The sequence below is a fragment of the Heterocephalus glaber genome, unplaced genomic scaffold, assembly GCF_053883595.1.
Source record: "Heterocephalus glaber isolate CG9 unplaced genomic scaffold, H.glaber_assembly_v1.0 deba00001564, whole genome shotgun sequence".
NCBI lineage: Eukaryota > Metazoa > Chordata > Mammalia > Rodentia > Bathyergidae > Heterocephalus > Heterocephalus glaber.
In genome coordinates, this window is record NW_028258351.1 from 13,178,685 (window position 1) to 13,193,799 (window position 15,115).

The following is a 15,115-nucleotide window of genomic DNA, read 5'->3' on the forward strand; positions in this document are numbered from 1 at the left end:
GGCCTGCGGCCTGGCTTGTCCCCCTTGAGTGTCCTTCACACTCGAGGACTTGTGCCCCTTAAGTGCCTGCACAGTGGGTGCCCAGCTTTTCTGTAGAGACTCGGGTCTCCTGTGTCCCTGGCGCACCCCCTCTTTTCTGACCACTCTCCAATCCTGCTGTCTTTGCACAGGGCGGTGTCCTTGGGGAGGTGTTCAGAGAGGCAACAAGTGTGCTGAGTGCCCGGGGTGGAGGCTCAGGGAAGGAGGCATCTCGGATTGAGACCAAGCTTTGCCCTCAGTGGCTCTTGGCAGGATTGGGAGAGAAATGCAACACTGGGAGGTGCTGGGTTGAGGAGGAGGGGATGTCCTCCATCCTTCCTTCCCTGGGGGCAGGAGACTCTATTAGAAGCATGGCTTCAGTGGACTCCTGGGATAAATTAGATTCCAATTTTTAAAAATACTTGTAAGCTAAGCTGGGCATGCACACCTGTAGTCCCAGCTACTGGGAGGCTGAGGTAGGAAGATCATAAATTCTAGGTCAGCCTGGGCAATTTATCTCAAGCTCAGCCTGTGGATCCACTCCCTCAAAAGAGAAAAGCCAGCCCTGGAGCTTTGCCTGGGTACCAAACATGGTGCCCCCACAGGCTAATCTGCACGGGGGATGTGGGCCCATGAGTGCTGGATGCTCCTCCCCAAGATAAAATAGCTCCCATCTATCAAGCACCTACTAGGTGCACACACTGCCTGTGTTACTGTGTTGCATTGTGTTTTGCTTTTGTGGTACTGGGGTTGAACTCCAGGAATGCCAAGCCACATCCCCAATCTTTTTATTTGTTATTTTGAGACAGGGTATCACTAAGTTGCCTAGGCTGACTTTGGACTTGTTATCCTCCTGCCCCAGCCTCCCGAGTAGCTGGGATTACAGGTGTGTAGCACCATGCCTGGCTCCACGTTACCTCCTTTCATGCTCACAGCTGCCCAGAAGGGGAGCCATCATCCCCTCTACTTCATTGAAGAGCCCATTGAGCACACACAGAGGTAAAGAAGCTGGTCAAAAGTCACACAGCTGGAAAGTGGCAGAGACAGGGCCCAAGCCTGAGTCTCTGAGTCAGAGATGGTGCCTCTTTACCACCCCACACTCCCCTCCCTCTGCCACCGAAACAGAGCCCCAGACTTGGGAGGCATCTCTGTGGGATTTCAGGCTCAGCCCTGTGAACAGGAGGGACAACTGTCCCCTGTCCCAGCGGGGAGAGCTCTGCTTCTGCAGCTGTGCCAGCCTGGTGGGCTGGGGCGGGGGCTAATTGGAAGTCTGTGCACTCCCCAGGGCCTTATCATTGTTCCTTACATTACATTTTTTTTATTTTCAGTATGCAAAATTTTCCACCATCTGCTTTGCTTTGGCAGAATGTTTGCTGAAAATATCTCCCTTCCTCTCTAATTCCCATAATTTCTGGGGGCTTTGGGAGCCTCCAAGCTGAGCAGCCATAGCACACAAGTGCCTCCCAAGCACACAGGGTGCCGGCTGCCCTTGTGCCAAGCAGGCGGATGTTGTGTGGCCCAGAAGGGGGCCCCACCCCCTGACCAAAAAGGGGCATCAGAGGTCTCTCCACTGCTGAGCTGACCTTAAGTTCAGTCCCAGGATCAGAGCCAGTGCCTGTGTGTCTGCCTCTTGGTTTTTGACATGAAGCCTGGAACGATGCCTGAGGTCACAGAAAGAGGTGGTGACCAAGCAGAGCCTAGAGGCAGGCCCCCCACATCCTGATCTGAGCCCAAATAGTCTCCATCCCACTTGTCCTTGGACCGTTCCTGGCAAGGTGTCTCCATAAAAGATCAGCTGCCGCATGTGTCCTTTGAGGCAGTCAAGGGAGACTCTTCAGGAGGGAAGACTCTCCCCACCCCACTTCATATACCAAAACTCAGTTTCCATGGTGACAGTCAAATTGCAAATCTATCCAAGAGCAAGCTGGGGTGGGGGGCAGGGAAGCTGGCCTATCCCCAGAGAAGTGGGCCTGCCTGGAGCTGGTCTGTCTGTCCACTGCTACAGATAAGTGTCCGGCCAAGCAGGGCAGCCCCTCTGGGCATGATGGGAAAATCTCAGGGATGCCAGATCTCCCAGTAAGTGGTCCAGGCGCTCACACTGCGGTGGAGGGAAACCAGAGGGGAGTCCTCCCTGTTCCCTGCCTCACAGAGGAGCCCGGCAAATCCCTATAATGATCCTCTTTCTCGTGAAGGCTATCGGGACCATCTTCTCCCTGGGGTTTTCCCATCTTCAGTTGGAAAAAATCAGGTGTGGGCAGAATAAAAGTGCTCCTCACCGAGCCATCCCAGCTGCAGCCCTTGAGGAACTACAGGAAAGATCAGCCCTCAGACACTCCGAGTATTTTGTGGAGAATGGAAGAACAAGGGCCAAAAGATTTATGAGCCTAAAAGCTTTGTTAATAGACCTGGAAGATTTACGATCCCAGCTGCTGTCCAGAAGGAAGGTGGCAGTGGCAATCAAATGGCAAATTAGCCAAGGTTTGGGTTTTACGGGACATCTTGGGGGCAGAAAGAAATAGCTGCTTCCTTGGCCACTCACTGAGAAACCTGGGACTATTTGGATAAAGGGTGTTTGCAGGAGGCCTGGGCCTCTCTTGGCTGTGTCTTCTCCATGTGTCTTGTTCCCCTGTGACAGTAAAAGGCGCTGGCTGACACAGATGACATCTTTCGGTTTGTTTCATTCAAGTAGGGCTTATGAGAGTAGATTAGAAATGGGATTTGGGTCTGGAGCACAAAGCCCTTCACACTGAGGGTTGGCCCCAGTCGAAATCCCAGTATAATGAGCAATGATGGCCAGGCCAAGGGGCAGTGCATCTGAAAGAAATGGGTCTTTCCAGTCAGCCAGGTGCTCTGTGGCAACATTGTGAGCTCATTTGTCATCTGTTCCCCTGTTTCCATGGCTGAGCCTTTTGGGGTCTGTAACAGGAATCAGAGAACAAGTCAGCTGATGGTAGCTTGGGAAAGTTTTGTTTATTTGTTTGTTTGTTTTAACTTTGTGCAACACAGACACCCCATGGATCCCATGGGGACCAGCCACCTTCACCCCACCTCCAGGGTGGCCATTTTGAACAAGATCACACCTCACAACAAATTCTGTTCTTCCAGTGTAGTGTGGCACATGTGTCTTGGAATTTTAGCCTGATCCCAAGCCCACTTCTGTGACCATAGATGTCAGAATGGGCAAGAGTGGAGAAATGGGGAAATGAGCTTGCCACCATAACCTGAGTTCTGGGACATCCTGTTCCATCATCCCTGCCGAGCCCTTTGACATCTTCCCCTTTACACCAGGCACCACTTGACTCCCCAGAGCCCCTTGCTCACCCCAGCCCCTAACTGCATAGATCCTGCACATTAGCCTCAGGGGAGATGGAAGCTTCCAGGTCAGGAAGCACAACTAGATCATGCGCGAACATCTCAGTCAGAAAGATGGGGAAACGGATGTGGAGGTCAGCCAATGCCTCTCCAAAGGGACTGTCCTGCTGCCAAGCCACACTGCCTTCCCCTGCTGCCTAGAGCATGAGCCACAGTCCTCCTGAGTCCTTTGCAGATATCCCAAGGAGGGTGTGGGGAGCTGCTTTCTCCAGGTGTCTGTCAGCCATCTCTGCCTCCTGCCCACCTCCTCCCACCCTCTTTGTCTGGGCACCCACGAGGTTGGTGTTTAGTCAGGGAATGAGTCAAAATTACGTAAATGCTTCTAACACTGATGCCCGTGGGGTCTAGTCTTGGTGAATTCAGGCTCAAAGCTGCTCCGACCGGGACATGCAAAGCAAAATACGTCCAGTTTCTCACATCCTGTGAAGGGGCACATGAACCACAACCTCTCCTCATCCCCACCCCCTCTTGGCTGTGTATCACAAAAACCCAAAATGCCAAAGCAGAAGTCTTCCTGGTGGGCAGGGGAGGGAAGGAACCAGGGAACAAAAGAGCATGGTCCTTGAGCAGATGGAAGAAGGAGAAGCCAGGGACAGTCACGTGATGGTCATCCTGTCCCACCCCCAGGGCAGCCTACAGAAAGGAGATACATGCCAGCCTCCTTGGTGGGAAGGGGCTGGGGCTTGGTCTTGCAGATGAGGGAGCCCTTTAAAGAGGGCGGCACCAGCATCTGTTTCACTAGAGCATCCTGGGCTGTGCAGAGGGAGAGCTGACCGGGAAGCACCTACAGGTGCCAGGCGAGGGACCCTGCTCACTGAGCCACTGCTGGAGGAGGTAAGACCTTGAGCTGAGTAAGGCCAGTGGTGACAGTGAAGAGGCAGCTGATTCAAGGCCCATGTAGGTGATGAAATTGGCAGGAGGTGAGGACATTTGCAAGGCAAGTGCCACTTAAGCAGTCCTCTGTGAAGCTCCTACACTGTAATAACCACTCTCCCATGGAAGCCAGGGCTGAAAGTCTCTCAGAGTCCGAGTGATCAGCCAACTCCCACCCTCTGGCTGCTTGCTTCTATGGCCCGTGACTCCCTTAGCTGCAAGTTGACATAGGCTGGGCTCTAGACCCCAGTGGAAGTTACCATTTTGCCCTCTTGTACTCACACTGGGCTTCCCTAACTGGCCAGTTGGTTCCCCCACTGAGCGTTAATGTGATCTCAGAATTCTCTGCACACTGCCGCAGAAAGGACTTGGCAGATCAAATGAAACCTATTAGCTACCCTTGGTATAGATCGATTCTGTTTCTAATCTTATCTTCCACCAGTGGGAACCGATGGCTCAGAGCTGTGGAGAGGATTAAGATTCACTTGCTAAGCGCCTAGCACAGTGCCTGCTTCTAGAACTCAACCCATTCTGCCCTCCCTCTGTGACCAGCCTTTCCCATTTCAGCGTAAAACAAAACAGATGCCTGTGACTTCTGCCTCACCCTCTGAGCTAGTCACCTGTGAGAGGTGTTTACCTTAATTTTTGTGGTGCTGGGGATTGAACCCAGGGCCTCACTCATGCTAGGCAAGTGCTTTACCACTGAGTGACATCCCCAGCCCTTTTAATTTTGTTTTGAGACAGTCTCGCTGAGTTATCCAGCCTGGCCTCACACCTGCGATCCTTCTGCCTCAGTCTCCTGATTAGCTAGGATTACAGATATGTGCCACTGAGCCTGGCAGAGAGCTGGCTACCTTTGATCCCACATCTTTTTATGCAGTTATGCTTGTGATTATCCTTATGTCACATCATTAAATAAATTGATAAAGAGTCAGAAAAGAGACCAGAGCAGTTTCATTAAGACCAAGATATTATAAGGTCTTGATAGAAGCCACTTGCTTTTACAAAAAATCTATTGAATTAGATGTGGGCAGGACAACTGTAAAAAAACAGGAAGAAATGGGAGAATATAGGATTCTGCAGTCAGATTGCTGTGCTAGTGTTTTTAAACTCCTGTTTGAATTTAAAGAAACTAAAACCAGAGTCCCAGACACCATGGTATGGAGGCAGTTTATACCCAAAAGGCCATGTGGGCCCAATCTCAAAGCAGCAGCCAAGGCCTGCTGCAAAAGGTTGGCAAATGGATGTACACTTCTGTGTTTAAAATTAAAATAGAATGTTTCAAGGATGAATATATCCTGTATTATGACGCCCACGTTGATGAACCAGCCAAATGTGGTCTCATTGAGTGCAGAAAGGAGAGGATGTTCACTGTGAGAGCCCCTCCCCTCGTCCTCCCAGGACCCCAGCCCCATCTGGCACCTGCTGCATCCACCGTGAGTTACTGGGTGGACTGGGTTGACAGCCCGAGTCTGCAGCCTCCCAGCTCACGTCTTCCAGTAGAACAAGCATGGTCACAAGCACAGACCCCAGAGCCAGCCTGCCCAGTTTAGGATCCCAGCTCCACCAAGGCCACACACCTCAGTTTCCTCACCTGTGAAATGGGGTTGCGATATTTCCCACCTCATGGGACTGTTTTGAAACTTCCGTGAATTCGTGTATGTGGAGTACTGGAAGGCTGCCCCAGAGCAGGCTATGACAGACTTCCGCTGTAGGCCCTTCCCTTCTGCCTGAGGCCTCGGAGCGGCTGTGTCCGCTCCAAAGGTGATCCTAAGTTTCCACCAGGCCAGAGGGCTCCAGCTTTGCCACAGAGAGAGGGTGACACATGGAGAAGGCTGGCCAAGCGTGAGCCCTCCCTGCTGGTGTGGGGCACACTGGGCTCCCATCCCAACCTCCTCGGCCAGGTCTCCCCTCTGACTGGTGGGAAGAAGCACACCACCCCACCCTGGGCTGTCGTTTCTCGTGCCCAAAACAGAAGGGCTGGCAGAGGTTATATGGCACTGTCAAGCCCAGAGGGAGGCCTGCCCTGGCTCCCTCCATCCAGGCAGTGGCCAGTGAGGGTGACCTCTGCCCTGCCTGTCTTTTCCAGTGGTTTCCAGCAACAGTGACAGTGACTCAGATCTCAGCTCTTCCAGCCTGGAGGACAGACTCCCGCCCTCTGGGACGAGGGACAAAAAAGGCAACAAACCGGTGGGGGAGGCAGGTAAGTGTGGGAAATAACCCTGTTGCTTCCCAAGCCCTGGGTGCAGAGTAGCTTTGCTAGTAGGGACCCCGGGCCTCCTCCCGAGCCCCCCTGTGCCATTCCCCAGCTGAGATTGCCCCTCCTGAGCAAGAGGGGCTGGGAAAGTCAGGTATAAACTTCCCTGAACTAGCTCCACTCTGCCATAAAACCACTCCTTTGCCTTCTGATGGCACTTCCTCCGAGGTCTGCAGCACAAGAAAGATGGAGCAGGTGGTCTCTGCAGTTCTTTCTGGCTTTGACATCTCTGAGCTCACCTCTGTGACACTGTCATATGACAGAGGGTTGACTTGGGATTGAGGCTAGAGCAGAAGGCAAGGCAAGACATTTTCCTTCTCTTCGAATGCATTGAGGCCCCTCCAGGAAAAAGACTGACTTTGTTTAGAGTTACCCCCATGTTAGAACCAGAATCTTGAGAGAAGTTTCAGGAAGGCTGACGTTAGTACATGATTTTAAAAAAGAACTTTATAATAACTATCCCAGACTGGGACAAATGCCTTGGGGCACTGTTCTGAGCCCAAGACTAGGTGATGTCCTGCCAGAGCTGGCGTGGAAGGAATTCCTGTTAGGAATTGGACCAGATCAAAAAAAGCAAATGCCCAGCCCTGTGCCATGTTGATCATGATACTCTTTTCCAGAGTCCTGCCGTGGCCTCGGAATCCTCCTCAGTGCAGTTTTCCAAGTGGTCAGTCTCAGTTGGCAGAAATGATGAAAAAGATAAAAGCTGGGGCCTGGGGATTTAGCTCAGTGGTTTCACCGCCTGCTGCGTAAGCGCAAGAACCCGAGTTCGATCCCCGGTACCAAAAAAAAAAGATAAAAGCTGTCCCTGGATCAGGCCTCTTTGGGATGAAAGTGCTGCTTTAGAAAAGTAAAGGAAATTTCCCTGCCAGCCGTGGTTTCCAGGATGAGTTTCTCATGCTCCTCCTCCCCTTTCATGACAGCGCTAGTCTCCCTCCCTTCGCACCAACCCACAGCTGTGACCACACAGGACCCTGGGGAAGGACAGGGTGAAATGTTACAGGCTCCACATCTACTCTCGGCTGGGCAAGTACTAATAACCGTGGTGGAGTCAGGGCTTTTTAGTGAGTAAAGACAGTAATATCTTCCTTGCAATCTCATTGGGTTAAGTGGAACATAAGCCCTTCTCCCGTACCCTCATTCCATGAAAGCTGGAAAAACTAACAATTGTGGATTTTTATGGTGGTGACTTGTTATTTAGTGAAATGGCCTAAGGGCCCATTTTGATGCTTTGCTATCTCAGACCAATCAGAAGAGACGGAGTGGGGGTTCCAGCTAGAACACAGAGGGGGGTCCTGCTGGAACATGACAGCTTTGTTCTGGGGGCAGCTCCCAGGGGAGAGGCTGCAAGAAACCACCCACAGATACCACCATCATTCCAAAGGAGAAGATGTTAACCATCTGCTAGTTGTGCTGAGCTCATCCCTGTCGCCATTTGGGTCTGGAGAGCCCAGTATGGAGCCATTCAGACACACATGTCTCCTGCAGGTGGCAGCATGGAGTCTCCCAGGATGGGGCTCACCCGCGCACCCAGCCACCTCTCGGGGAGCCAGAGCAGCCTGGCCAGGGAGACTGGGACAAGCTCTGCAGACCCACAGGGGCACAGCCTTCCCCAGCCTGAGCCCAGGGGCCCTGGTGAGTACCACACTGTACTTCAAGCCCACCACCGTTTCCCCCTCTTCTGCTTCCTCTCTGAGTGGCCCTGAGCTTCTCACTCCCTCCTCCCAAACTGCAGGGTGGTAGGTGACATTGTCAGTTCTCTGCATATACTGAGTGCAGTGCTGGGTGCTGGGGAACGAAGGTCAGCCAGACCCCAGCCAGCCAGCACTGACCAGAAAGAGGGATACAAATGATAACGGTGCCATCCCTGTCTCCTCTCAGTAACTGTAACGGTGGTGATCAGCATTCCCTGCTTCATGAAATGTGTGTCAGAGCCTTTCCCCATCTCCAGGTCAGTGATAGGAACTCCTGCTTTGTGAGCACCTACTATGTGCCAGGCAGTTCCTTCCTCACCAAGCCCCATGTGCCAGCCTGGGCCAGGAACAGGAGAAGCAGGGCCAGTCCTTACCCTCCAGAGACCTACGCCATAGCTGAGGGAGTTGAATCAGCCCACCCAACCCAGGGCCCGCCCAGCTGGAGCCAGCCCAGATCCTAAGAGGGAGATTCTGGGAGCAGTGGACCCAGCCTGCCCTGGCACCTCCAAGGTCAACTTGCACCCTGTTGGCTACTCTGCCAACAGGATGTCCCCGTTTGATAGTGGGTAATAGACAGAGTCCAAGGCTCTACTTGTCCACTGTCCCAAGCCCTGGTGTAGCCCAACATCATGGGATGGTGGGGTGGGGGGCTTCTCACACTCAAGTCAGAGAAAACTGCTCATGCGGGAAAGGCCCCGGTCCCCTCAAGGAGGAAGCCCCAGCCACACTGGGCCCCTCACAGCCAGAGATGCAGGGGCCCCTGTGAATCAGGGCAGCAGCTGATCTGCTGGCAGGGGGGTCTCCTTCTCAGGCACCCACCAAGAATGCCCTCCCCATTCCCTCTGTCTTCTCTCCCCACTTGATGGTTCCCCAGAAAGCACAGGCATTTGGGAGGGAGGCAGTGGAGGGCCGGTCTCCAGGGAGGGGGAGGCATCTGTGGCCATGGAGTGGACCCTGTCCCCTCCCTCTGGCCCTCTCCAGTTCTCCGTGGAGGACAGTTTGGAATGAAGCAGACCTCCACTCTAGTCCTAGCCCTGCCACCCACAGTCGTGTTAACTTGAACAAACCATAAAGTTGAGCATGTGAATTACTGTTTTGTAGATCAAAACAAGGCCAGCCCAGCAATGCTCTCTTTGCACAAAGTTCTGTTAGCACTGAAGGGTCCCTCATGCGGCGGTGGGAAGGGTGAGGCCAGCGTCCCTAGGCACTGCCTTCCCTGAAGAATCTTTGGGAAATGTGCGGTAATAACAGGGAGGGCACCAGGGCCTAAGAAACAGCATGGAGAGGACTGCCCTATGGCACGATTTATATTCCCATGCCCCTTGCTCCTTTCAGCATTCGAGGCCACCATGTCATGACCCTGGCTTTTGACAGGCCGACTGAAGCACAGAGGGACAGGCGACATCCCTGCAAGCACACGCAGAGCTGAGCGGTGCTGGCCCAGAGCGCAGGCTCCCCTTGCCCAGCATCCCCTGGCTCCTGGATGGGCAGCCCCCTGCTTCCTTTCCCACAGGGCAGCAGCGCAGGTGCAGGGACTGTTCAGGAAGGCCCTGCCTCCACCTCCATGTCCTTCCCCAAGGTGGAGCTGTCACTGAGGAGGGACTGCACCTCTGCACCTCTGCATCTCTCCTTGTGTGGCCTTTTTCTCTTTTCTCCAAAGGCAAAAGACAAACCTGGGCGACTCCCCGCTGCTGATGTGGCCTTCGAAGGAGGGTTACTGCGTGGAGCCAACTTGCCAGTGGGAGACTGAAACCAAGAGAAAGCTGGAGCCAGGCTGGATCCTCCCCGACTTCTGATTCAGCGAGTCAGTGTTTGGGGGCTGAGTCTAGTGCCCCCACCTAGTGCCTTTCTGCGCCCCTCTGGGGAGCCCTCCTCATCCACCATTCTCCCCTCAAGCTGTGACCTTTATTTATTGCCTCTCCCACACACACGTGTGTTTTGGTGGGTCTTAGGTTGGGCTGGAAGGGCTCTGGGGCCCCTCTTATGAGGCCCCCTATATGCACTGCGGTTCTAGTAGGGCCACTGCACCGGTCCTTTCTGTGTTTGTATTAATGACAAGAAGAACTACAACCCTCCTGTACCCCTCAGAGCCAAGCTTAGTCCCTCAGGGTGAGTGCAGAAGCCCAGAGCAAGTGGGGTGAGGGATAAGCCCACCCTCTCCCTGTCCCTCAGCTCCCCGGGGCAGGAGCACTGTCGTGCCTTCCCAGAGGACTGGCTTCTTGTTTGGTTTCTTTGAATCCCTCCATTGGCCTCCAGGTTTTCACTCAGCCAGGCACATGGGTCCCCTAAGACATTAATTCTCTTCTCTTCAGTAGATTGGGTTGGACATGAAAAAACACTCAATTCAAAGTGCAGTCAAATGCTTCTGGAAACCCTCCCTGAAGAGAAAGTGTATGTTGCTGTCCTTGCCCTCCTGCGCTTCCTGCCCTCCTCATCGCTCCCTGGGACTGGGGTTTTCCAAGGGCCCTCTCAGCTCCAAACCCTTAGCTTCTCTCCCTTGCCACACTTCCCTGGGACATGTTATGCTTCAGAATTAAAACAATAAAGATTAGAGTTTGCATTGAGTCAATGTGTTATTCAAAGGACCACAATCACAGGGTTTCTGAGATTCGGTAGAGAAATGGATGGAAAAAATGTGGTACCGTTGATTTGCTGGAACCCTCCCTCACCTCAGGAAAAGAATGAGCTACATCTGTGTGTCCTAATGGAACTCACAGCCTAATGTTGAATGGAAAAAACAAGCCCGCCTATGTAAAAAATTATCAAGGTGAGTTGAACAGACTTACGTGTACATACGTAAAAATGTTTTTTAAGTGGACAAAATCTTCTGGTTATTTATGGTAGACTGAGCGCATACACAAGTTCTTCTGCCCCCAAAGCCCCACTGAAATGACATAAAGAAATGAAAATGACATAAACCACAAAGACCAAAGGAACAGAAGAGAAGATGGCTGGGGGTGAGAGGTGTGTGGAAAAACTTGGGAAGATAAGGCAGCACCATTTAGTCAGTGTCGGCTTCCCCCAGTCCCACAGTGCCCACAAGGGAAGAACAAGCCCCCTCACTCTGCAGAATCCCCTAAATGCTCAGGACTTGAAGGGACCAGTGGTCCCTAAGATGGAAGCTTAGGATGGGTCTGAAAATAATAATGGTTGAAAGAAGTGTTTAGAGGGGCTGGAGGTGTAGCTCAGGAGTAGAGCACTTGCCTAGCGTGCATGAGGCCCTGGGTTCCATCCCAGCACTCCAAAAAAGAAAAAAAACAAAAACAAATACAAATGGTGGGCCAGGGATTTAGCTCAGTGGTTTCGACGCCTGCTGCGCAAGTGCAAGGACCCGAGTTCGATCCCTGGTACAAACAAAAAAAAAAATGGCAAGGCCCCAAGTCCTAGTCGTGACCAACAGTGCCTAGTTTCTGCCCTGCTCTGACCTGGTAGCAGACAGGTCTGTACTGTCGGCCACCAGTGAACTGCAAAGATTCTGGGTTAAGGAGCCCAAACCTAGCCAAACAGCGGAGTAAGGGGCTTCATGGAAACCTGAGTCGGTCCGTAAAGAAACCCCCGCCCACTTTTGCCTAATCACAATCCCCCACCTCAAGGCAGGACATCATTGAATTTCTCTGTGTGAAACTGACCAAAGAGGACAGAAGGACAGATCCTGACATTGGTGATTCCCCAAACAGTGGGTCTCTGCCCAGTCACCAACTGGAGGCCTCCTGCCCTGTGACCAGGCTACCTGGTGCCTTGTCAGTGTCCCTCATGGTGGGACAATCAAAGACACCCAACATCGGACCGACTCCAGTACTGACAAGTGAGTTCCAGTACACAGAAGAATGGAGTCAGGAATGTGCTCTGGTGATAGTGCCCCCATGAGACAAGATAACAGAATGTGGTTTTGGGGGGTAGTTTGGGGGTTTTTTTTTTTTTGGTACCAGGGATCAAACTCAGGTCCTTGCGCTTGTGCAGCAGGCAGCAAAACCACTGAGCTAAATCCCCGGCCAAACAGAATGTTATTTTTAAAAAGAAAGTGTTCATGCTCTTGAAAATTAAAAATATGATAACAGAAATTTTAAAATGTGTAAGAAGATCAGAGGAGGAAAAAAATCTCCCAGAAAGTAAAACACGAAAACAGAGATGTAAAAGAGGAAAAAAAGTCAAGAACACTGGAAAACAAAAAGGCACAATGAATACAAAGTCCAGCTTCCAACTCTAGGAAATTCAAAGCAAGAAGCAGAAAGCAGAGCAGAAGAAATTGCTGAAGAAGTGGCACAAGAATATTTCCTAGATGGGCATTGGGTTGCAGTTAGATAGGAGCAAGAAGTTCTGGAGTTTTATTGTATAGTAGGGTGACCATAACAACAGTAATGTACTACAGATTTCAAAAAGTGAGATGAAAGGATTTTAAATGTTTTCACCAAAAGAAATGATAGCTGAGGAGATATGTTTACTCTGATTTAAACATTGCACAATATGTACATGTATCAGAACCTCATGGTAAATTTACCCACGTAAATATGTACACTTTATGTTTGTATATCAATTTAAGTTTTTTAATTAAAAAAATAAGAACCCTGAGATGTAGCTTAATGGTAGGGCACTTGCCTAGCATGCATGAAGCCCTGGGTTTCATCCTCAGCACACACACACACACACACACACACACACACACACACACACTCTGTTTCCTAAGATTGAAAGCAATGAGCTCTATGTAGAAAGAGCTGACCAAGTGCCCAGCACAGTGACCTTGGCAACGCTTAGCAGGTAAAGATGGGAGAGGCCTGCGCCAGCTGTAATTCCCATCCCTTGAGTCTTGCCGGAACCCAGGCTGTCACCTGGGACAGAGAGGAGGGTGCATCTGCAGCATGCTTGCAGGTGATGCACGGGTCCAAGGCTGCACCTAGGGTAGCCCAGCCTTGAGCAGTGGTTGTCACATTTGGCTGCTCATTTGAGTCACCTGGGAAGCTTTACATGTACACATGCCAGACCCACCCACCAACAGAGACTGTGGTTAAACAACTTTGGATGCATCTTGGGCATCAGGTTTGGTTTGGTTTGGTGGTGCTGAGGGTTGAACCCAGGGGATCATTCATGCTAGGTGAGCGCTCTACAACTGTGCTACACCCCAAGCTCATACACTGGGGCTTTTTAAGTCGCCTGGATGGCCAGCATTCTGGGAGAGCTGAGGGCCATTTCTGCTCTTCTGCATGGGTGCCAGCAGACATGGGCAGAATGTTTAGGGTAGAACGTCTTCATTAGCTAAAAATTGGAAACAATCTAAATACCACCACAGAAGAATAGATAGATAGTTGTGAAATATGCAGCGAATTATGCAGTGGTGAAAATGAGTCCACGCTCAGATGAATCTCACAAAATATTAAAATGTAGTTGTGAAAGAATGCAGGGTGCGATCAAAAAATACTGTGACTTTGAATTTTTAAAATTTTAACACAGTAAATGATACATTGCTATTAATCCCCCTCAGAATATTCCCACTTGCTTAAAACACAGTTATCCAGTCATTCTTGCCACTTGCTGAAGCAGTTCTGGCAGTTCTCTTTCCTGAGAGTCTTTGGTTGCATTTTCATACTTTTGTGGTCATTTTTACTTTGGGGAAGAGCCAGAACTCATTTGGTGCCAGCTCTGGTAAATAAAGTAGATGGGGACACACCATAATGTTTTTATTTGAAATAAATTGCTATAAACATTTGATCAATGAAGTGAATAAAAAAGTGAAAGTTTAAATAAAAAATTTTATTACAGAAAAAGATACATCACCATTAACATCACTCAAAATGCTCCCCCTCATGTCGAACACATTTATCTCATTGTTCTTGCAATGTGTTTTTTCATGAGTTTTTAAAATTTAAACATTGACTATTTTTTGATCACCCCTAGTATGTTGGAAAACTGAACAGCAGACTCAGGACTCATCTTGGGAAGAAGAGACGCAAGTAAGGGGTTTCAACTTAATGGTAATATTTTATTAAGTTTGGGGATGGGAAGATGAGTTGTAATATTTATATATTACATATTAATATTAGTATCATCTTTCTATGTCTGAAATCTTTCAAAACAAAAAATTTGAGAAACTTCTTAGGATGAAATTTCAGGCTACCACCAAGTATGATGGTGCATACCTGTCATCCTAGTACTCTGGGAAGCTGAGGCAGGAGGAGGCAGGAGGATTACAAGTTCAAGCCCAACTCAGGCAACTTAGTAGTGACTTAGGGACACCCTGTCTCAAAATTAAAAACAAAAAATTTATGGGTATGTAGCTCAGTGTGAAGACCATGGGTTTAAACCTCAGGAAAGAAAGGAGTTGGGGGGGAGACAAAGAAAAAGAGAAAGAAATTAATTTTAGAATACCAAGATAAAGGGAAAAAAATTCTAAAACCTTCCAAAGAGGAAGAAAAAAAACAAAAAAAAAAAACAGGTCACATAAAAGATCAGGAATTAAAATGGCCTCCTAATTATCAAAGCAAAATTTGAAAATCTTCTGAAATCTGAGGGAAAAATTTTATATCCAGCCAAGTGACAGGTATGAAGGGAAAATGAAGGTATTTTCAAACATGTGAATTCTTGATAAATTTCTCTTTCTCAGGCAATTACTGCAGGATGTGCTCCAACCAGACAAGAGAGGAAACCAGGAAAGAAGATTCAGGGGACACAGGAGAGAGGCAGAGAATCCCCAGGGTGATGGTGGAGATGTGTGGCCTGGCCAGAGTAGAGCATGAGGACAGAGGAGATAGACAAGGATACACAAGAAGCATGTGTATGTTGGGGAGATTGTACACGAGCTCTAAGTCCTATTTTATAATCCTACACAACATTGAAAAATCAAGAAATAGAACCAGAATGAGATGTAGATTCAGAGGAGCTAAAAAGCATTCTCAGCGTTGCCTGG

The 15,115-nt window shown here is 50.1% G+C and overlaps 1 protein-coding gene across 9 annotated transcripts in view; it reads left to right on the plus strand.

The window, feature by feature from the left end:
• The window catches only part of Rph3al (rabphilin 3A like (without C2 domains)), a 150,057-nt gene extending 139,279 nt beyond the window's left edge, over positions 1–10,778 (plus strand). For 6 of the 9 annotated variants that reach the window (XM_021238217.2, XM_087191963.1, XM_021238218.2 and 3 more), the window contains 3 exons: positions 6,353–6,466; positions 8,009–8,155; positions 9,875–10,778. In XM_021238217.2, coding sequence (XP_021093876.1) covers positions 6,353–6,466; positions 8,009–8,155; positions 9,875–9,909 — 296 coding nt within the window. In that variant the 3' untranslated portion in view covers positions 9,910–10,778. The remainder of the gene's footprint in view (positions 1–6,352; positions 6,467–8,008; positions 8,156–9,874) is intronic. The other 3 variants (XM_021238219.2, XM_021238222.2, XM_021238220.2) reach the window with 2 other exon arrangements.
• Positions 10,779–15,115: the final 4,337 nt, after the last annotated feature.